The sequence below is a fragment of the Gopherus flavomarginatus genome, chromosome 10, assembly GCF_025201925.1.
Source record: "Gopherus flavomarginatus isolate rGopFla2 chromosome 10, rGopFla2.mat.asm, whole genome shotgun sequence".
NCBI lineage: Eukaryota > Metazoa > Chordata > Testudines > Testudinidae > Gopherus > Gopherus flavomarginatus.
In genome coordinates, this window is record NC_066626.1 from 61,216,450 (window position 1) to 61,239,806 (window position 23,357).

A 23,357-nucleotide genomic window follows, 5' to 3' on the forward strand; every position below is an offset into this window, starting at 1 on the left:
CTACCTGTACCTCCAAGAAAGGACCTTTTGTCTAAAGGGCTTTTTTGGTATCCAAAATCTATCAATTTACACCTGAGAGCCTAGCTTTTGAGAGGATCCTACTAAATTGAAATAAACAGTACAGAAATAAATTCTGTTTTTTCTTTTACTCAAAATACAAACATAAAAATTCTTCTATCACTTCTTTTATCAGACAGATTTGTTGTTTTATAGCAAAAGCATACACAACCTCAAGAAACCAAATCACCAAAGGCAAGGCCAACCTTCATTTATATTCAGACATCTACTTTTGGTGGAAGGTGCTTCAATCAGTAGTCTTTTCCCTATGTGTTCCTATGGATTTTTCTTAGGGATTTTTCTCCTAAAATCCACCCCTGCATTGTTCCATCTCTCTTATCACTGCATGTTCTTCCAATCAGTGAAGATTAGTGGAGATGTTATTCAGAAGAATGAAAAAATTTCTTTTTTGCTAATGTTCTCTTTCTAGTAATCTCTTCGATGTTTGAGTCCTGTCTCTCATGAGGTTTGAATTTTCAATTATATATATATATATATATATATATATATATATATATATATATATATAATTGAAAATATAATATATATATATATATTTTCAATTTTATATAATTTTTTCAATTATATATAAAATTGCTACAGCTTTGGAAGAAATCTTTTTTCCAGGCTATTAGGTCAGGTGGACAGGATTGACATCCCAAGTATTTCTTTAAAAGCCCTTGCACTTCCTCCAGTCTATAAAACAAGAATGTCCAAGCCATCTGGAAGGAGTAGTAGAGACATCATTAGAAGAAAGGCAAATAACAAGAAAGGCGAGAATTGATTTTTTCTTATCTTGTCATAGGCAGCTAAGACCCAAGAGTAAAAATCCATGTTAATTATATATCTTCAGAGGAGAAGAATTCTGTGCTTTTAATTATCTTTTTTTAAAATATTTGCTTTAATTGATCCATATACATATGTATGTTTCTTTCTAAGCTGACACCATATTGTAATAAAGTATTCTGTGAGGTCACTATCCCTTATAAAAAGAAAATGAAAGACATCTTGAACATATATCTTCTTCATGTACTGCAGTAACTGAGGAAATATATTGACCATGAGCAAATATCATATGCTTTAGCTCAACAGTGATACAAGTGGTTCCTTGCTGACATGGCATGAAAGTTTAGCTAGGGGAAACTCTGAAAAAAGTAGCCAGAGGGAGGAGAAATTTCAGAGAAGTAAATAATAAGAACATGAGAGGCCATACCGCTCAGAAAAATGGTTCATCTAGCCCAGTATTTTGTTTCCAGCACTGGCCAGTGCCAGACGCTTCAGAGGGAATTAACATAAAAGTGCAGTTATCAAGGATCCATCCCTTGTCATCCAGTCCCAGCTTCTGGCAGTTAGAGGTTTAGGGACAGAACCTAGCTCTAGGCTTGCATTCATGGCCATCTTGTCTAATAGCCATTGATGGACCTATCCTCCACAAACAAATTATTTTTAACCCAATTATACTTTTGGCCTTCACAACATCCCCTGGCAACAAATTCCATAGGTTGATGGTGTGTTGTGTGAAGGACTTCCTTATGCTTGTTTTATCCCTGATGCCTATTAATTTCATTGGGTGATCTCTCTTTCTTGTATTATGCAAAGAGGTAAATAACACTTCTTTATTCACATTCTTCAAACCATTTGTGATATTATCAACCTCTATCATATCCCTTTTTAGTTGTCTCTTTTCTAAGCTGTCAAGTATCAGAGGGGTAGCCGTGTTAGTCTGGATCTGTAAAAGCAGCAAAGAGTCCTGTGGCACCTTATAGACTAACAGACGTTTTGGAGCATGAGCTTTTGTGGGTGAATACCCACTTTGTCACATGCATCTGACGAAGTGGGTATTCACCCACGAAAGCTCATGCTCCAAAACGTCTGTTAGTCTATAAGGTGCCACAGGACTCTTTGCTGCTTTTTTAAGCTGAACAGTCACAGTATTTTAATTGTTCCTCATATTGAAGCAATTCCCTGTCCTTGATAATTTTGTTGCCTTTCCCTGTACTTTTTCCAATTCTAATATATCTGTTTTGAGATGAGGTGACACAAACTGCATGCAGTATTCAAGGTGTGGGTGTACCAGAGATTTACATGGTGACATTATGACATTTTTTTTCTTATTATCTATCCGTTTCTTAATGGTTCCTAACATTTTGTTAGGTTTTTTTTGACTGATGTGGTGTATGTTGAGCAGATGTTTTCTGAAAACTACTCATGATGATGCAACATTTCTTTCTTGAGTGGTAACAGCTAATTTAGACCTCCTCGTTTTGTATGTATAGGTGGGATTATGTTTTCCAATGTGCATTACTTTGCACTTATCAACATTGAATTTCCTCTGTCAAATTTTTGTCCAGTTACTCAATTTTGTGAGATCCTTTTGTAACTATTCACTATCAACTTTGCACTTAACTATCTTGAGTAATTTTGTATCATCAGCAAATGTTGCTTCCTCACCGTTTACTCCCTTTTCAGGATCATTTATGAATACGTTGAACAGTTTAGATCCTTGGGGGACCCTACTGTTTACCTCTCCCCACTGTGAAAACTGACCATTATTTCTCACTTATCCTTTGTTTCCTGTCTTTTAACCAGTTATTGATCCATGAAAGGACCTTCCATCATATCTCATAACTGCTTACTTTGCTTAAGAGCCTTTTTGTATGGATCGGTGTCAAATGCTTTCTGAAAGTCCAAGTATACTATCTCAACTGGATCATCCTTGTCCACATGCTTGTTGGCACTCTCAGAGAATTCTAATAGAAATCTGAGTATGATTTCCCTTTACAAAAGCCACAATGACTCTTCCCCAACATATATTGTTCATCTATGTGTCTGATAATTCTGTTCTTGACTATAGTTTCAACAACTTTGCCTGGTACTGAAAATAAGCTTTCTGGCCTGTAACTGCCAGGATCACCTCTGGAGACTTTTGAAAAAATGTTGTATGCATCAGTGAAAGTGACACATTCATAGCAAATACGGTTTTGTTGCCTTGTGTTTATGAACTATTGTAGATAAAGTAAATTAAATTACTTCGATGAGTGTCTGTTCTCTATATATTATTTGTAGCATGAAAGTAATACCCTCCTCAATGCTAAATATAAACAATAATAATCAAGATGATAAATACTGCATATTATAAAATGAACCGTTGAAGAACAATCTAGAAATGTAATGTGTTGCATCTAACTTTCTGCCTAAATCTGTTTTTTGTGTTACATACTAAATAGATAAAACAATCAGAGTATCAGTTATGTTGCCTAAGTGATTGGGAATACAATAGTAAGAAATAATTACTCCAGTTTCTGCCAGTGTCACTTTTATTTATAGGAATCGGTAGTCTGCAATTTATCTTTTCTTGACAGTATTGAAGGTATTCCTTAGCTGGCTATTAATTTCATTTGCTTTTGTTTCTTCCTTACATTTTTCACGTAGGATGATAGAGCACAGTACAGTAGCTTCTTTAAAAAAAAAGATGTATTTTGATGCAGAAGTTTTTTTTAAACATTTTCAGATATGGAAACAAACAATCAGTTAACATTGGAAAAAAGAAATCTCTCATCCATATAATGCAAATGGATATCTAAATTTAAAAATATGTACTCAGATACTGTTTAATAATAAGTATTATTAGCGGGGGGGGGAAGTGAACTTACGCTGCCTTCAGTGTCAGTTGTAGACTTTCACTTGACTACTTGTTGCATAAAAGGTCCCCATTTTTTAAATATTGGCTGCCAGTATTGTACTAAAAATATTATTAATGGATTTAACAGTTCACAGGAGTTCTTTATCATATATGTTTAGCACCAGATGATATTTGTATATTCTTCCATGGTTTTCCTTTATTTTCTTTAAACTGATGATGAAATGTTTAATGGATTGATTTTTATAAGTCCTCCATAGCTTTCAGTGGAAATGGTGAGTGCACAGTGAATCTTAAAATCAGGTCATAAGTAAACAATGGGAACAGGAAGGGACTTAACTGAAGTTTCCTGTGAATCGTGGATGTTGTGAGTTAGATGAAAAGTTAGATAAATCCATTCTTTATTTTCCTTCCCTGGTAAGTTGTTGCAGTTCCACCATCTCCCTATTGTGTCATTTGTTTGCATCTGAGTGATAGGAAACTTTAAAATAATTTGGGACAGAGAGAGTGTTTCTTGGGGAAATAAATAAATAAATACATAAATAAAGAAGCTTAAAGATACTGACAACATTTTTAGTTTGAAAGTTACTAAGATAAGATAAGAGAGGAATGACCATGTAGAGGGGGGAAATTATCTTCTGTTTAACACACTATCATGGGACACAAGAGATCTCGATTTCAAGCCCAGCTCCACCACAGACTTTATGTGTGACCTAAGATACATCATTTAATCTCTCTGGATCTCAATGTGTGATGTTGGAATAAAAAAAGTGGGACATGTGAAGAGCTAAAATATCTGAACCACTGTGTTATTCAACAAGTGCTATTTAGAAAAAAAGTTCCCCTTCATTGCTAACAAGAAGTAATTTGTTTTCTTTGTAATTGTTTTTATCAGATGTAGGTTCTGTGGAAGGACTTGCCTATCATAGAGCTTGGGATACTCTCTATTGGACCAGCTCTACTACATCATCTATCACAAGACATACAGTTGACCAGAAACGACGAGGAGCTTTCAACAGGGAAGCAGTAATAACAATGTGTGAAGATGATCATCCACATGTCTTAGCACTTGATGAATGCCAAAAGTATGTACCACATCTATATTACTGGTTTTTGAATTTTCAAAAGTGCTGAGCATCGAGCATCTCCCGTTCATGTAAGTGAAAACTGGTACTCAGCGCTTTTGAAGATCAGACAGATGCCTAAATATGGTCTCAGGAGCCAAATTGCATGCTTTTATTTTTGAAAACAGTTCCAGAAATCCTAAAATGTCTCATTTAATACAAATAATCTTTTAGATAGACGATCATGCTCAAATGTTTTTGTACTATGCTTCACCAAAAACTCTTCAAGCTGATGTTTGAAAAAATAAGAAAACCTGCCTGAAATATTTACAGTAGAACAGAAAGGATAAGTATTCTCCATTGAGCTGTTCACTTCTGTAATATACAGTTCAAACTTCTTAAGTAAAAGCTGGAAATACAAATATTTTACAGTCTTAAAATAAAACTTCAGTTTCTTGTCTTAGTAGTATATGTGCCCATGTAAATATCCTAGTCACAGGGCAAATGGGTGCCTAAATTTAGACTTGTAAAGGTAGAATTTTAAAAAAATTACTGTGTCTTAGAAAGGCATGTACCATTGAGAGTCAAATCAATATATATATAATTGAATTTCTCTTATGGCACATTAAAACCTAAGTCATTTCAGTCAGTAATCTAGCACAGACTCTGAAGTAACTTTATGTAAATTGGGAGACATGTTCTTCTTGTGAAATATACATCATGCACTAAAGTCTGAGTAAGCAGACCCTAGAGACCTCATTTGCAGTATTTCAGTATCTACTCTCCTTGTAGCATGTCTCTCACTACAAGGCATAAGTGACGTGAGGAGGGTCCTGTGTAGATGGATTTTCCCTGGTTTAGAAAAAAAAACAAAAAATAGGTGACAGAATTGAGGATAAAAACTCAAAAGATTTGTGGGAAGACAAAAAGTAAATGCTCGCATATGAGTCAAGGATCTACTATAATTTGAAAATTATTGACTGTCATACTTGTTTTCTATTGTTACAAATAATTGATTTACATAATTTAGAGAACACTGCACTACTTAAAATATTAGATCATAAGAATCACAGATCACTCATTAAAACAGGATAAACTGCAATAATTGATCTTTATTATAATTTAATTGAAAATACTATATAAACTATAACTATATTTGAAGATACATTTTTTTTCAGATTCTTAATTTATAAGTAGAACTAACATAGGAAGTAAAATAACAAGTTTAGCTTAAAGCTTTTTTATTATTATTTTGATGTTAATACAGTTTAATGTTTTGGACTAACTGGAATGAGCAGCATCCAAGCATCATGAGATCTACCCTTTCTGGGAAAAATGCACAGGTTATTATCAGTACTGATCTCCTCACACCAAATGGACTTACCATTGATCACAGTGCAGAGAAACTCTACTTTTCAGATGGCAGCCTGGGAAAAATAGAGAGGTGTGAATATGATGGGTCACATAGATATGTAAGTAAAACAAATAAAATATTGATATATGGAGTTTTATGTATATATATATATGGTTGTACTCTTTGGATAGTCTCTTTAAATCAACCAAAGTTTAGATTTACCAAATCAGGGTCTTATGTATCTGCCTGTAGATTAATGAATCAGTAATTCTCCATTAGTTCTTATTCATAAACAAAATGGCTAAATTGAATCATAGGACTGGAAGGGAGCTCGATAAATCTAGTCCAGTCCTCTGCACTGAGGCAGGACTAAATATTATCTAGATAATTTGTGACAGGTGTTTTTCTAATAAGTTCTTAAAAACCTCCAATGACAGAGATTCCACAGTTTCCCTAGGTAATTTGTTCCCACGCTTAACTGTCCTTCCAGTTCAGAAGATTTTCCTAATGTCTAACCTAAACCTCCTTTGCTGCAGTTTAACCCCGTTACTTCTCATCATGTCCTCAGTGGGTAAGGAGAACAATTGATCACTCTCTTCATAACAACTTTTACATACATGAAGATTGTTATCGTGCCCATACTTAGTTTTCTCTTCTCCAAACTAAACAAACCCAGTGTTTCCAATCTTTCCTCATAGATCATGTTATCTAGACCGTTAGTCATTTTGACTGCTCTCCTCTGGACTTATCAGTGCTGAATAGAGTGGAAGAATTTTCTCATGTCTTGCTTACAACACTCTGCTAATACATCCCAGAATGATGATTGTTGTTTTTTTTTTTTTTGCAACAGTATTACATTGTTGACTCATATTTAGTTTGTGATCCACTATAGCCCCAGATCCTTTTCTGCAGTACTCCTTCTTTCTCATTTTGTGTTTGTGCAGTTGATCATTCTCTCCCTAACCCTAACTCTAATCCTGTCCTCCAAAGTGCTTGAAACCCCTCCCAACTTGATACCATCCACAGACTTTATAAGTGTGCTTTCTGTGTCATTATCCAAATCAGGTATGCATGGATATTTCTAAATGTAGGTGTTCATGTTTCAGATTCTATGTTTAAAAGGAATTATTTTTATATATAAATACTGTGAAACAAGCAAACCATTCCTCTGCTAAAACACAATGGCTGATTTCCTAAGACACAGTGCTATCATTTCTCATTCTGATATGTCTATTATAAGTTATAGTTATAGTTAGGTTATATAGAAATTTAACTGCAGTTTGACTCATTTGGCTGCTGAATGAGGTTGATTTGGTTTTTTAGAAATATTTAGGAAAAGTCCATTCAGCTATTTTAGATTTATTGGAGATTGGGGAAAAAATAAAACAAAATCCCTTTTAATCTTTTATGGTATTTCTGACCCAGAAAGACTTTAGAAATGAGTGGGATGGGGGTTGAGATGGAGAGAAAGACAAAAGAAAGCATACTTCAAAACTATTTGGAAATAGTCCTTACTGCGTAATAGACTGCTAGGTATGCAGAAAATTTTAAATTAATAAATATTATAAGTACTGAAATATCTGATGGGTCTAGGTATCTGCTAAGATTTTAACAGAGCCTGATGTATCCCTTCCTTCTTGTTTGTTACAGCACAGTGCAAATGAGAAATGTAAATATGTAATTAAAACACACAGCAGTCTTCCAAAAATGCAAATTATATTTGTCTTTTTATGTTGCCTTCTTGTGTTGCTTTTTCAGACATGCTGCCTTGTGAATCTAGCTTTGAAGACAAATTCAGCAGCTAAACAATAACAATAGAAGTGGGAACTCTCTCCTCCCTGCCACCCAATTTGTTTCAGTGAACCATGTGCTAGTTTGGACCACTTGCAGACTAGCATAAATGGACAGCTGCATCTTTCCGTTTCCTTAGAAAATAAGAAAAAAATTTAATGCAAAAGATCCTCCCAAAAAACAAACACCCTCCACCTCCCATAAAAATCTGCGTTTGTTATTGTAGCACTTAACTTTACATATTTCAAAACTAAATGTTCAGGAAATGCAAAAGCTCTAAATTTATCCAGTAACATTAACTCAGCTACAATGCATATATATTTTTGTTTAATAATTAGATTATTTAAATATAAATATACATCCTGTACCAGAACTTGGCCCCTTTCAGTTTTCCTTATGCTTCTCTGGAGGTGCAAAGTATCCAGAAAGTCTGTGGGTGGAGAGAGATGGAGATTGCTCACAGAACCTAGCATACTCGTGTCTGTGGCATTGCTGCATCCAGTAATCCCTGGTTGTGGGTAGACAGTGAATAACCAGCGCTGAGCAGAGTATTGAGAGATGTACTCTGCTTTACCTCAGTAACTTGCATTTCCCATCCTAAGTTGTGCTCAGCACAGCTAGGACACAGACCAGGATTGGGGCTCCCATGTACATACTGTTACTGTGAAAACCTTAATTTTTGCATTTTCTAACATCCTTTATGTATAAGTGTGTCACCCTAATGTTGTATTAACATAGGGCTCAATGTTGTTACTCTTTTACTCACATTGGAATATACCGTGCTCCATGAGCACTGCCATTAGTTTCAGTGGGATTAGTTGAATCAAGAACTACTAGCATGAATAAGAGTGGATGACCTGTCTCCATAGTTTATTTTTTAGTTAGTTCTGTATCTTGTATATTAGATACATCCTTTATTTCTGAGATATTAAAGGTGAGCCTAGCCCCATCAGGAGTGCTTGAATTGGAAAGTAAGTGTTTGTGTACCCCTCAGAAGTTATGGTACGCTCCAGCTTTTTCCAGTTTACAGCTGGCAGAAGTAGTGAGGTGGAGAGGTATCATCACCTATACCCTCCTCCTCATTTCCAGCACTGTCCAACATTAATGTCATATGATTCATATGACAGTATTTATTGTAGTATTTTAGGCATTAATGAAAGTATTACAAAACGCTTTTTTATTTTACTGTTAAATCTCTATAGAAATACATTTTTTCCTCAAATGTTTAAATAGGGACAATCTGCACTCTTAATTCACTCAAAATTTGCTCCTTTGAATTTAATATAAATTAAGGAAGTCCGACTAAGTTTTGCCTGAAATGAGAACAGCAAAGTAAACCTCAAACCACTATAGTTTTTTGGTGACAATAGTTGCATCACACTTTAATTTTGCTAGTGGTTCTTCCACAACCTTATTTTGTATTTCTTCAAATAGATGCAGCCATGTATTCCATGTAGGTATGTGCATGCCCGGTGCACCCGAGTTGGAGAATTTTGCCTAGCAGTACTCGTAAGAGGCTGTGCTTGTGCTTTGTACCCTTAGCTCCTACCCTGGCTATATGAGGCACACTGCCTCGACCTCCTAAGGATCTTGTAGAGTGAGCTTTTATTTCCCTGAAGAACAGTCCTGCCTGACTCCTTGTATGTCTCCACAATGCATAATTTGATTCATTTTGCCAGATATTGTTTAGATGCTTTGAGGCCTAGACCTTGGGTGAATAGAGACAAACATTGATCCTGATCTTGTTTGATTCAGTACACTTTAGCAAGATCTTTACAAATAAGCAGATTATGTCATCTTTTCACTGTAGGATTCAGGGATTTAGATAGAACTAAGGAAAGATTATTTTCTTTGAAACATGAAATGTGTTCACTTTCGGTACAAAGGACTCCATGAAAACAATTTTATCCTTATAGAAAATGCAGTATGGAGTTGCATGGATAATGCTGCAATCTCTGAAACTCTCCTGGCTAAGGTGATGGCAACAAGTTTTGATGAACAAGTTAAAGAGAGTGACAGGTGTCAAAGGTTCAAAGGGGAACTGTAAGCCCTTGAAGCACTAAGAGCCAATCTCACTTTGGGGAAAAAGCGTTAGCCTAATAGACCTGAGAAATCTTGAAACTAAGGAGCCAGAGGATTTTCCATATAGGACACTGCTGAGGGTAGAAACCTAATACACTAAAGTGCTGGGCCAAAACTCTGCGTCCAAACCTTTGTAGAGCAAGATTAGGATAATTGGAATGCTTGGGACTCTGGGATTCTTGAACTATGTGATGAACTGTGACCAAATAGTGGAATACTTCTTTAGAGCGGAAATCTATCTAGAAGCCAGAAGAATATTTACTATCATTAGAGAAAATCATATAGTCAGGTGCATGCACAGGAATTGAAATTTGACCCCCTTTAGGGGGATATGTTCTGTGCCCCCCACCACAGCCTGGGGTCAGAGGAGTGTACTCTTCCCTCCCACCCACCCCCACCGCAGAGCCGGAGCAGCTGTCAGCTCCCGCCGGGTCCGTAGGTGCTTGCTCTCCCTGCTGCGGCCCTGTGTCTGGAAGAGTTCTCTGCCCCTGACTATTATTGGGAGGGGCCTGTTTGCCCTCCCTCCTCGTGCACGTCCCTGCATATAGTGTTTAGGAGTTCCTTTTCCATATCGATGTGGTCATTAGTAGATGATCCAGATCTGCATGGAGAATGGGCTCATGGTATGGCCAATCTCCCTGCCCAGTAAGTTAGGTCCAAGAACCATCTCAGTCATGTAAGTGCTAATAGGACACATCTGCTAGTTCTTACCTTTAAAAACCAAACAAAAAAAACCACCACCACACCTTCCTTAACAAAACAAGGGGTGGGAATGCATAGAGCAGAGTTTTGGGCCATCTGTGGGCAAAGGCTTCTGTGTCTAGAGATTGGAATCTGCATCTCTTGTGAAATATTGGTCTAGCTTTTCTGTGCCAAATGGGTCCACTTTCAGGTGGCTGAATCTGTTTGTAATTAGGCTGAATATATTCTGGTTCAGGTTCCATTCTGATTTCTTTATGGATTGCCTGCTGAACTAGACCTCCATCTGGTTTAGTATTCCCTTTATATGAACCACTCTGATGGAAACTAGTTTACATCTTCCCAGGAAATTATCTCCATCACCTGTGAATAGAGTACTGGAACTTGAGTTTCTCACCTCTCGTTATTGAGATAAATTTCTCAGTGATGGAGACATTAGACTGGACTAGTCATTCATGATGTAACTTTGGACATTTCAAAGGCAGAGTTGACTGCTTTGAGCTGTAGAAAGCTGATCCTTTGTTTCTTTTCTTGTTGCATGAATGGTCCCACAATCTCAGATGCTGTTTTTTTCCCCCTAAGTGTGATCTCCATCCCTGAAGACTGACATCCATCATGAGTACCTCAGGAACTGGAGAATGAATAGATATACCCATGAATATGCTCCTCAGACTCATTCTTTGTTTCAATAACCTCAAGTCCTGGCTTAACACTAGGACCCTAATCCTGAATTCAGTTTGGGATGGTTCTGTAACTTTACCAGAAACATCTGGAAATGCCTCATGTGGAATCTCTCCTATTAAAATGTCTAAGCCCACTTCCAAGTGAGCTATCTGTCTTGTGGGAAGCGGGGAGCTCTTCATTAGATTCACTGTAGGGTCACCACCCCAAAATTGTGGTCCTGCTTCATCTCTAGGATTTTAATCTTCATGATGTGTTCTGCTTCTGTGGTCTGGGATCCTAGTAAAGACTGGGTGCTTATAGCAGTCTGAATGGCAGGGTTCTGTAATGGGAGTGGGACTTTCTGTATGGAAACCTTAGTAGATGACAATGTCAGAATCATATGTAAATGTGAAGAGATGCCTTTGCTATATCCACTGATGAAGGAAATCTCTGGGAAATAGGAATTATACTGTTGAAGCTAAGTAGAGCACAATTTCTTCCTAACGAGGTTTAGTGAACATGCTTAGATATAGTTTTAGTTTTGAAAAGTGAAACATAGCTTTCCATTCCATATATCTTACTTGCTAATACTGCAAATTAACAAGCCTATTCATGTGTTTAATGTTTTGATTAAACTCAGTCATAATTTATTTTTATTACACTATATTAAGAGAGTGTAGTCAGAGTATAATACAAGTCCACACCATTATTATTTTACTTATATAGATTAAAATATAATACGTGGCTGGGATATTTTTATTTTATAACATAATGTAAAATTGGGTTATGGATTTAATTTGGAATTTATATTATTAAGGAATATCTTAATTGCTTAAGAAAAAAATCTAAATATGCCTTGTATTTATAAGGGTAACAGATAATAGTATTTTAATTTTTGCTTTTATTTTGTACCTCATTCCTACTATCTCACCAAATTGCAATGCAGAATCAGATATAATTCCCAAATCAAGTCTGAATATTCATTTGTGGGGCAGAAAAGTGTAAGGAAAGTGCTGATTGCCAATCCAGCGTTCATTCTTCACCCTTGTGTAGTCACTATGGAAGCAAACATTTTTAGTTGGGTTGCATGACTAGAAGAAGAGATAACTTAGGGATTATGGGAAAGCATCAACTTTCTTAAGTTCACAGTTTGTGCCATAGGATTTCCCACAATCTCAGACAACATATCCTTTTGGTTCATTAAGCAACACTATTGGGTGAATCTGAACAAGAACATGAAAACTAACATCAGTGGCCAGTTTGCTGTCTCTGACAGTGGCTAGAACTAGCCACTCTGGAGGGAGTTTCCTGAAACCCTGTAGTAAGCAATTAGGCAATAATCTTCCTACAGAGAAATTTTCCTCCTAATACTTATTGACTAAACACTATTGTGTTACGATCTGAAGCATGAATTCATATCCTTTCTACAATCAGGAAGTAACCAGAGGTTGAAACATCTCTTACAAGTAATGGAAATAATGTCCCAGGCAGAGAGAATCTTGTGCACGTGTAAAAGATTTGCTGAAATAGAAGAAGAAAAGAGCACTGAGGATCATCCTTCTAGTCCTTCACTCACTCAGCAGAGAGATTTTTTGGACCTGATAGAAACAGCTAAAGAGATTCCACAGCACGTGCAGAATAGACTATATCTCCTGAAAGAGGAAGCCTTTATTCATCTGGACCTGGACCACGTGCAGTTATTAGCCTGAGTATTCAAAGAGAAATAGAAATCTGGAAGGATTTTCTGTTAGTCTCGTTGATTCACTATTGATATCCCAACAGAACTCAACCAGAAAACTATATCGATGTGGAGCACATCTGACAATCCCAGTTACACTAAAGTTTATCCAGGATGATTTAGATGGAGTCTTACAGCCAAGCACCATAGAAAGAGAGGTACCAGTCCTAGCAGTATTCTTTATGCCCATACTTTGTATTCCTCAACTGAATAGCTTTAGATGTTGTCATAAACAGATAGCTAAGGGTTAATGTCTCTTACATCTGGAAAGAAGTAACCTGAAACACCTGACCAGAGGACCAATCAGGAAACAAGACTTTTTCAAATCTGGGTGGAGGGAAGTTTGTGTGTGAGTCCTTTGTTTTTTGGTCTTGAATCTGTCCCTCTTGGCTATGGGAAGGATTTTTCTGTTTCCTGCTTTCTAATCTTCTGTTTCCAAGTTGTGAGTACAGAGATCATAAAACGATAGGGGTTATTGTTTTTTTCTTTTGTATTTACATGGTGTAGTTGCTGGAATGTTTTGAATTGTATTCTTTTTGAATAAGGCTGTTTATTCATATTTCTTTTAAGCAAATGACCCTGTATTGTCACCTTAATACAGAGAGACCATTTTTATGTATTTTTCTTTCTTTTTACATAAAGCTTTCTTTTTAAGACCTGTTGGAGTTTTTCTTTAGTGGGGAACTCCAGGGAACTGAGTCTGTGCTCACCAGGGAATTGGTGGGAGGAAGAAGTCAGGGGGAAATCTGTGTGTGTTAGATTTACTAGCCTGACTTTGCATTCCCTCTGAGTGAAGAGGGAAGTACTTCTGTTTCCAGGACTGGAAATAGGGAGGGAACACCTGGAGGGGGGAAGGGAAATGGTTTATTCCCCTTTGTTGTGAGACTCAAGGAATTTGGGTCTTGGGGTCCCTAGGGAAGGTTTTTGGGGGGACCAGAGTGCCCCAAAACACTCTAATTTTTTGGGTGGTGGCAGCTTTACCAGGTCCAAGCTGGTAACTAAGCTTGGAGGTTTTCATGCTAACCCCCATATTTTGGACGCTAAGGTCCAAATCTGGGAATAGGTTATGACAGATGTCAAGGTTAATCATAATGGCTAAATTAGACAAGATTGCATACTGCTTTTCTAGTTGTCATTCCCTTCAAAATGCAGGGATTCAGAATTAGCACTTCTACATATATGAGAATCTATGCTGCACTTCTCTTAAGGAAAATGATATCATTAGAACTCCAGAAATATTTCTGCCCAAAGTGTGTGTTTGTTTTGTTTTTTGTTCTGTTCCATGTCTCAGTAGTCAGCAGTCATTGGAAAGGTTGTGGCATAAACAAATGTTCATAGCTCTCTAGAGCAAAATCTCCAGCATGTAGTGTACACATGCCTATTGGATTCTGTTAGTCTCATTCCATCCAAAATACCAGGGTCATAGAGCCTCAAAGTTGCTGCAAACAAAACGTTAAAATCTTGCCACAGATGGCACACAAAATATCAAGAAAATGTTCCCAGAAGGAATCTGGGCTTCCTCTGCAAGGTCCCCAGTGGCATTGTGGGTTGAGAATGTTTGAGCCTCATTTGAAAAAATTTGCAGAGCAGCATCATGATCCTCACACAGTACATTTATCAAATCTACACAGTAGGTTTCGATTCCACTGCAGAGGCATCCTTAGGGAAGAAGGTACTGAATGAGGTAGTCCCAAAATAAATTTCTAATAGGATACATTTTGTGTTTTCTTTTTTTTTCTTCTTCCCTCCCTATCTGATTACATTGCTGACTACTTCCGATGTGCCTCAGAACTGTGGGAGATGCAGGGCTGCAGACTGCAATATTTATTAGGTGATTTCCCTTCTGCTAGCAATGGCTCTGAAAAGTCTGCTACCCGAGGATGATGTTATTAAGCAAGGGAAATTTATTTTGTTTTTATTTCTCAGTCAATAATTGAGGTGGTAGGAGCAGTTTTATATGCAGTTGCGTAATTATTTAGTTAGTTGCTGCTTTAATAATGTCCTGTTGAGAGTTATTTTTATATAGCATTGAATGAGTGTTCTGGCAGGGTACACAAGGAGGCCTGGCCAAGTGCCAACAGCACTGAACCACCTCCAGTATCTGCAGAGAGGAGGCACATCCCATGTATCACGGAAGGGTGGGACAGAGTGAAAGGAAATTAAATGAGTAAGAAATGTTCTGAGCTCTACTGCTGCCTCAATCATATCCTCACCCTTCATTCATCTATTTATTCACATATTTTGTACAGTGTAAAATATTAGATTATGGGTTCTCTAGGGCACAAGAAGGTTGTTGTGTTGTTTTCTTGTACAGTGACAAGTACAATGGGACACTAATCATTGTTTGGGGGCCTTTAATGACACAGCAATATGCTGCTGACTGGTGCTTTTGAATAATTTGTTTATTTGTATTGCTTTAGTCCCTAAAGGCCCCAATCAGGGACTGAGGACTTGATTTGCTAAAGTTTGTACACTCTTGGCATAGGGACTATCTCACTGACACTTCATGTGTGGACCCTTATTGATTTCAGTCTGGCTTTGTGCAAGCATGAGGGGTGTTTCCTGAACTGATTTACTTGCTATAGTTGGTCTTAAGCATATGACAATGGTCAAGTGGTTTCAACAAACAGACGGGTAAGTGCAAGGCACCAGTAAAATGACTGAGATTGGTGTAATAAGAGTCAGTCATAGGTCTAGGAATTCCTAGATAAAAAATGTATTCATTTTTATGTTCCTCCACAATGGATGTGCAATAGACCTTTGTATAATTGCTCAAATAGATAGTTTACTGTGATTGTAGAGAAATTTCTTCTGTTTTGAAAGATTCTACCAATAATATATTTTAAAACAGAAGAAAATGTTTAGTAAAACTGGGTAAAGAGTAGCTATACCTAGGAAGGAAGGTCATTATTATCCACATTTTTCAGACTGCCTATCAGTGTCAGATCTAGGATTAGAAAACAGCAGATCCTGGGCTCTCAGGCCATGTATATTTTAGACTTTTTTTTTGTACGTGTGGATTTCTTTGCAAAAATGTCATATGCATTTTTAAAAAGGCTAATCTTAGCTATTTCTTAAAAGACTTCATCTCTGGATGGACATGACAACACTATTGTTCTCCACTGACAGTTAAACTAAAATAATCTGCAGAAAAAGATAAAAGCTCGGAGCAAAAAACCACAATATGCCTATTGCTCTAAAGGATGTTTCAAGATGTTTTAAATTAATTGTTAAAATATATTTTGAAAAAAGTTATTAATGCTTTGTTTATTGCAGTAAAAATGATAAAATAGTGCTTGTCACAATATGCTGCATCATTTAAATGTAAAAACTGAAATAATCAGTACAAAAATAACATTGGACATTTTCCCCTCTCAGAAGATAAAAATTGTAAATAAAAAATGATAGCTGTGTCATTTGGAAAACAAATATTTTTAATTCATGTTCTAAAATGATCCCTTTGGGCCGGATTTTGCCACTGTTCCCAGTGTTGAATTCGTACCTTGGAATTTTGAAATTTCTTTTAAAGGTAATTTGTTTTTTTTAATTGCTTATTTGTGCTTCATTTGCTTACCTAGCTATTTGATTTATATGTATGGGTGGGAAGCCACAGTTCACACTTTGTGTACATTTCCTTATTAATGTTTAATAACACTGGTCTACAATTTTTGAGAAGTCGTCTGCTTCAGAGATAAAATGTGATATTCATTATGTATTTTGATATGCTGAATTCAAATATGACAATTAAAACAACTGATTGGCTACTGTTTCTAAGATATTTAAGTTTTTACATTTTATGTCTATGTATATTGTGTAGATAGTAGAGTTTTAATCATAAATTGTAAACCTAGGTCTTTTCATGTGTTTATGGTTGCTTTACATGATAATATTTCACCTGTCCTGTTTATGTAACACTTTAAAAATCAGCAAAAGGGTTCTATAAATACAATTTATTATGAAACAAAAGGCAAAAAACTATTATGTACATAGTTTAGTCCTATTCAGTGTCTACTCGGCGCTTCTTGGCTTGTCTCTTGTATTCATTAAATGGAGCATCTCTTGTCACTGTCCAGCAATAGTCTGCAAGCATTGATGGGCTCCATTTGCCCTGATAGCCTGCCAGGAGATTCCACTGCTGTAGTCTGGAGCCCAACAGCTCTGCCTTATTCTTGAGTAGTTCCAAATCCTTGGCAAGGTCATTCAGTTCACCTTGTGTTATGAGGTGTGGTTCAGAGGAGGAGGATGGTAGAAAATGTGGGTCCTCTGACATTGATGGTTCAGGACCAGAAGTTTCATCCTCTTCCTCTTCCTCATCTGACTCAAGTGAGAATGATTCTGGTGCATCAGGAACTGGCAGTCCTTCTCCATGGGGTACTGGGCGTATAGCTGATGGAATGTTTGGATAATGCACAGTCCACTTTTTCTTCTTTGACACACCTTTCCCAACTGGAGGCACCATGCAGAAGTAACAATTGCTGGTACGATCTGTTGGCTCTCTCCAAATCATTGGCACTGCAAAAGGCATAGATTTCCTTTCCCTGTTCAACCACTGGCGAAGATTTGTTGCACAAGTGTTGCAGCATATGTGTGGGGCCCACCTCTTGTCCTGATCTCCAATTTTGCAGCCAAAATAAAGGTGATAGGCTTTCTTAACCATAGTGGTTATACTGCGCTTTTGTGATGCAAAAGTCACTTCACCACAAACATAGCAGAAGTTATCTGCACTGTTCACACAAGTACGAGGCATCTCTGCTCACTTTGGCTAAACAGAAATGTGTCCCTTTGCAAAATCAAACACTGACAAATAAGAGAGCACGACACTGTATGATTTCTAGAGCTGATATAGGGCAATTTGTTCAGCAGAGTGATGTAAGCTTCGTTATGATTGCATCATCCATGATTTCTAGGAATAACATGATGGAATTCATATCATGTATGATGCAATACCAGCTTCCGATTGCATCATTCATTGTTTTGCCTCAAAAGCAAGTAGTGTCCAAACCCAGTCATAGATTTATTCATAGATCCAGTCAAAGATGTATTTTAGTCATTTCTGGTTTAAATTGAGATCCCTTCCCTTTATAACTCACTTATCCTCCAAGTCAAGGGTCATATATACTGACCCAATAGCATATCTTGAAAACTATAGCAAATCAACAATTTTAAGCATCATTTTCATTCTCAGTGACCCCGAATTAGTAAAGTTGGACTACATTTATTTCAGAAGCATTTTGGCTGTAGAGCAGTGTAATTGCACTTGAGTAGTATCCAGGGGCCTCAATCACAATAAGAGTCCTATTGTGCTAGGATTGTATAAACAAGAGCAAGTAAAAGAGCAAATAAAAGAGCTTATAGTTAAGAGGAGAAAAAAAAAGCTCGTGAAACAAACAGAAAGAAGTTGAGGTTTGAATAAAATTAATAGTAATAAGAACTTGTGTTTACATATATTAGCTGCATGCAAAATTAGCATGTTTTAAAGTAATTTTTTAAAAAGTAAATATCAGTGACCCCCTGATGACCATCTGCCTTTTTACAGTTCATTTTATTTCTGCTGTTTTCCCTCCATTTCATATTGTATTTCTCTCCTAAACTTTTTGTGTGTTCTTTCATTCTCCTGCTTTGTATTCTGTCTGTGTTCTCATCCTTTTTTCTTATTTCCAAGCATTCCTCATCTTTGATGTTCCTATCTTGGATATTCAGTTTGGCATTAATTTTAGAGGGTCCTCTTTTTAAACACAGTGTACAGAGGTGACATGAAACTGTTTATTGTGAGGGGGGCACAATTGAAAGGTTCAGGGGGGCACACAGTGAGGAGGGATAGCTCACTGGTTTGAGCATTGGCCTGTTAATCCCAGGGTTGTGAGTTCAATCCTTTGGGTGGGGGTGCTATTTGGGGATTTAGTTGGGGATTGGTCCTGCTTTGAGCAGGGGGTTGGACTAAATGATCTCCTGAGGTCCTTTCCAACCCTGATTTTTTATGACCACATCACCTCTGCATTTAGAACAAAAGTTTTAAAACTCTGGGAAACATCCTTCTAGAGGGGCATAGAGGAACATTCGGGGTGGAGGTGAGTGGTGATGTCATGTGGCTCAGGCCAGCCCCACATGGCGGCCCTTTTGAATTAAAATTTTTGGTTGTGCCACCTCCCAATCCAGACAGGCAGGGAGGCCTGCAGTGGTGACTCAAGGGGTGGAGGGTGACACTTAGGGTGACCAGGTGTCCAGTTTTTGACCAGAACACCCGGTTGAAAAGGGACCCTGATGGCTCCAGTCAGCACCGCTGACCAAGACGTTAAAAGTCTGATTGGCAACACGGTCAGCTCCAGGCACCAGCTTATCAAGCGGGTGCTTGGGGCCGCAACTCCGGAGAGGGGCGGCACTTTCACGTATTCGGCGGCAATTCAGCAGAGGGTCCCTCGCTCCCGTGAAGGACCCCTCGCTGAATTGCCACAGAGCGCGATCACAACTTTTTTGTTTTTGTTTTTGTTTGTTTGTTTTTTGGCTGCTTGGGGTGGCCAAACCCCTGGAGCCTCCCTGGTTGGCAGTGCTGATGCATTAAGGCAGGCTAGTCCCTACATGTCCTGGCTGGCACCGCGCTGCACCCCAGAAGTGGCCAGCAGGTCTGGCTCCTAGGCAGGGGGGCAAATGGGAGATGAGAGGGCATGAGTGGCATGTGGAGCCTCCTGCCCACCGCTTCCCTGCCTAAGACCTTGAGCAGCTGGTTGCTTCTGGGGCACATGCAGCATGGAGACAGGACAGGCAGATAGCCTGCCTTATCCCCCACACTGCACTGCTGATTGGGAGCCACCCGAGATAAGCCCACTCCCAATCTTGAGCCCCAACCCACTGCCCCAGTCCTGAGCTCCCCCCTGCATCCCAAACCCATCGTCCATTTTGTGTGACTTGAAAGTTGGCAACCCTAGTGATGCTCCATCCCCCAACTCCAACCAGGCAGGGCTGGCCTGAGCTGCCTGGCATCATCACTCATCCCCTCTGAACATGCCTGAACATAGTTTGGAAACCTCTGATAGAAACTGTTGCTAAATGAAAGGCAGGGCAATTCCCACTGCAGTGTGAGGGGAGCAGTTTCCTGGGCACAGCCCCTGCTGTAGGAGTGGGTGAGCATCCTCTGCCCTGGGAAGGCACGGGGTGTTCACCTCAGGATGGTCTGCAAAGCAGGCAGTGGGAACTGTTGGGACTCGAGCAGCAGGGAAGAAGCAGCAGCCCCATGCAGCAGTGAGTGCTGCAGCCACGGGGAGCTGCTGCCTCCTCACTGCTGGGCGGACCTGTGAAAGGGGGCCCGAGGCCTTTCCCACCCCTACTGCCCTGTGAGGCAGAGTCTGCAGCAGCCCCTCTGGATGGGTCCCCTTGGAACATTTAGCTTTGCTAAATGGAAGGCAGAAATATGGAGAAGGTGCATGACCCGCATTTCCCCAATCCAATATTGCCTCTGTCAATGTAGTTACAAAGGAATATTTGTGTTACAAACCTCTGCCTTCCTCTACACACATCAGCACATTGAGTGAGACAAGCAAAACACAGCATATTGTTGTGTTCTATTGACTTAGATAGGTGGAATAGTCAATACTTACTTTTAAAGGGGAAAAAAAAGCTTGTCCAGAAAATGAAACATGATCCTGAATTGTGATCTGGACTCCTGCACTTACATGTATCCCAATGCAGGATTGGGGGTCTAACTCCCTAAAATTACATTAAATCCACCAAAGGTTAAAGATTGAAATCTAGGAATGTTCAAGGCCTAAATGGAAGAAAGAGAGTTTACTAATATGTGGGCTACAAAGATTATTTATTTTAATTAGCAACTCTCTTGGCAACTTCTCCACAGTAGTATTTTTGGTATTGAACCTTTACCAAAGGGATGTATTGTATGTTTTCACAGTAAAACCCTGAAGGAGAGGGAACAAAAGGACCCAAGGAACTCTATGAAGTGAACTTTTCAGAGTTTTCCTTGAATTCTCCTATGAAGTGTCTGCCATTAAATGAAGGTGCAGTGGGTTGACTGCTGTGCTGTTATAGTTATCTCCTGTAACTGCCTACACTGCTCTGGAACCAAGCCTCTATGGACTCCTCTGTCCTTAATCTATACAAATTCATTCTATTGGATGAAATGTGGCAACCGAGTGGGAACTGACATATTTTTAGAAGCAACAATAACTCTCTTGTGTAGGTATGCACATAATGCAGGAAGGAGCATGGCATGAAGTGCTCTGGCTGTTTTATGCCATCTTGGAACAGCATAAAGCAGCCAGAGCATACTGGCCAGTTCAGCTAGGTTATGGCTTCATTTCACCAGAGTAGAATGAAGGGCAGCCTGAAAATACAAACCAGTTTCCCCTTCCTTCCCATTCTCCAGATTTCTCTTGCCTCTTAAACCCCCTCAACATTCCCCTGAATGCACACATTCCAGTTTCTCTTTCCCTCCTGTCCCCTCTGTTGAATAGACACAGTGCAACAAGTAGTTTTTAAAAGAAATATTTAGGATTAATGGTCATTTTTGCCATTATTTTTCATGATTGAAAATCTTTCTCTCAGGGAAGGCTGCTACATAAAACCTTCATCTTTGAGAAACTCATGAAACTTATTGAAAATAGTCACCATGTCCCATAGTTCTCAGCGGTCTTAAGCTATGGGCCTGCTTCCATTAAGTAGCCTCCTTCAAAAGAGCCACTCTTTTACATTGTTCCAAATGAGCGTGAAGCCAGGCCACCCTCAACTAAGATGATAACCCTCTATGCTGTTAGGAAGCAGAGAAGATCAGTAAGAGGAATGGAGACATCTTTGCTAAGGGTAACCTGTAGCTTCAGTCCTGTTGAGAAAAATAAGAGGTGGCAGTCAGTTTGAAAGTGCCTTGTGGAATTTGCTGTAGTAGAGCATTATTCTTTAGTCTATTCTGAAGGAGCAACTTTCAGTTATGAAAGAACAACAGGGAAAATAAAAATAATAAACCTTCAAATAGATCCTCTGAAGACGATTTCAGTGAGATTTAACTATATAAGAAGTTTTAAGAGATGTATTATTCAGTTATTGAAATCATTAGGCACAAATAAATGTCCTGTGATTTTTTTTAAAGGACTCATTTTAAAGTTATTTATTTAAAGTAAATTCCTAAACTTGATAGTTACTTGTAAATGATCAAAAATTCATTCCATACTCAGAATCAATAACATAATTTTCTGAAAAATACAATGTATTTTCCATAGATAACAAACAGGTTGAATCCATCCTTTAACTGCAAAACTTAGCCTAGCCTTAATTATAGAGCTTCATAACATAACTTGGGTATGTCTAGATTATACTGGAAACTGCTGTTGTTCAAATTATTTCACTTCCTTTTTTTAAACATATTTATAAAATATTAGCTATTTTTATACTGTGCTGCTTGCAGTAAATTCAGCTCTGAGCATGTTCTTGAACAATTGTCATTATTTCTTTGTTATCCTTTCTGACACCTGCCAAAATTGTAAAGGTTAATGATTCAGCTTTAATTAACTGAAATGAATCTTCACCAGATAAACACAATACCTAATAGATGGAAAGTGATGGTGTTTCTTTCATTCACAGATAAGAATTTAATAACTTATTGACACTCACAGCACTTTGAGTTAGATATTTTTCAGAAGTGAACCAAACATATCATACTTACAGTTTATTCTTATGAGCCCTTACATTGTTGCATATCTATCATAACCATAATTCTTAAAAACACAGATGTGATGGGTGAGGGCCCTATTACTTGGTAACTCACTCGAAGTACAGCCCCACATGTATAATTAAGATAGCAAATGCTTTATCTTGTCCATAATTAATTTTACTTTATGGGAAATTGTAATGATTGATAGATTGGATGAGCTAAATGCCTTTTTCATATCTAACTGCTGTGTTTCTGCAAATAGTTTTTAAGAGATACAATTTTTAAATTAGAAATTATTTTACATGAGTATCAAAAGCCCTCCCAAAAGAGAAGAAAAGTAATATAGATAATAAGAAAATTATAATGATATGAAAATGAAGGGTAGGCATGACATTTAACAATAACATTCAATTATTTGCTAAATGGTTTAATTAGATAAGTTGTTTTAGAGAGAGCAGCTAAGTGATGTCTGTATTTAGATTTCCTTACATTATCCATTTTAAAAGATTCTACAATCTTTATTATTTGTTTTAGAAGCTCTTCCACCTCTGCTGTCTGCTGTTTGCAGTATGCCTTTGCAGAGAAAAAGCCTTGAGGCAAGAGAGGTAGCTTTTCTT

General features: G+C 37.9%; 1 protein-coding gene across 5 annotated transcripts in view; it reads left to right on the forward strand.

Moving 5' to 3' along the window:
• Positions 1-23,357, forward strand: part of LRP1B (LDL receptor related protein 1B) — a 1,302,041-nt gene that overhangs the window by 970,000 nt on the left and 308,684 nt on the right. For all 5 annotated transcript variants that reach the window (XM_050969143.1, XM_050969139.1, XM_050969140.1 and 2 more), the window contains 2 exons: positions 4,593-4,782; positions 6,029-6,233. In XM_050969143.1, the coding sequence (XP_050825100.1) occupies positions 4,593-4,782; positions 6,029-6,233 (395 nt within the window). The remainder of the gene's footprint in view (positions 1-4,592; positions 4,783-6,028; positions 6,234-23,357) is intronic.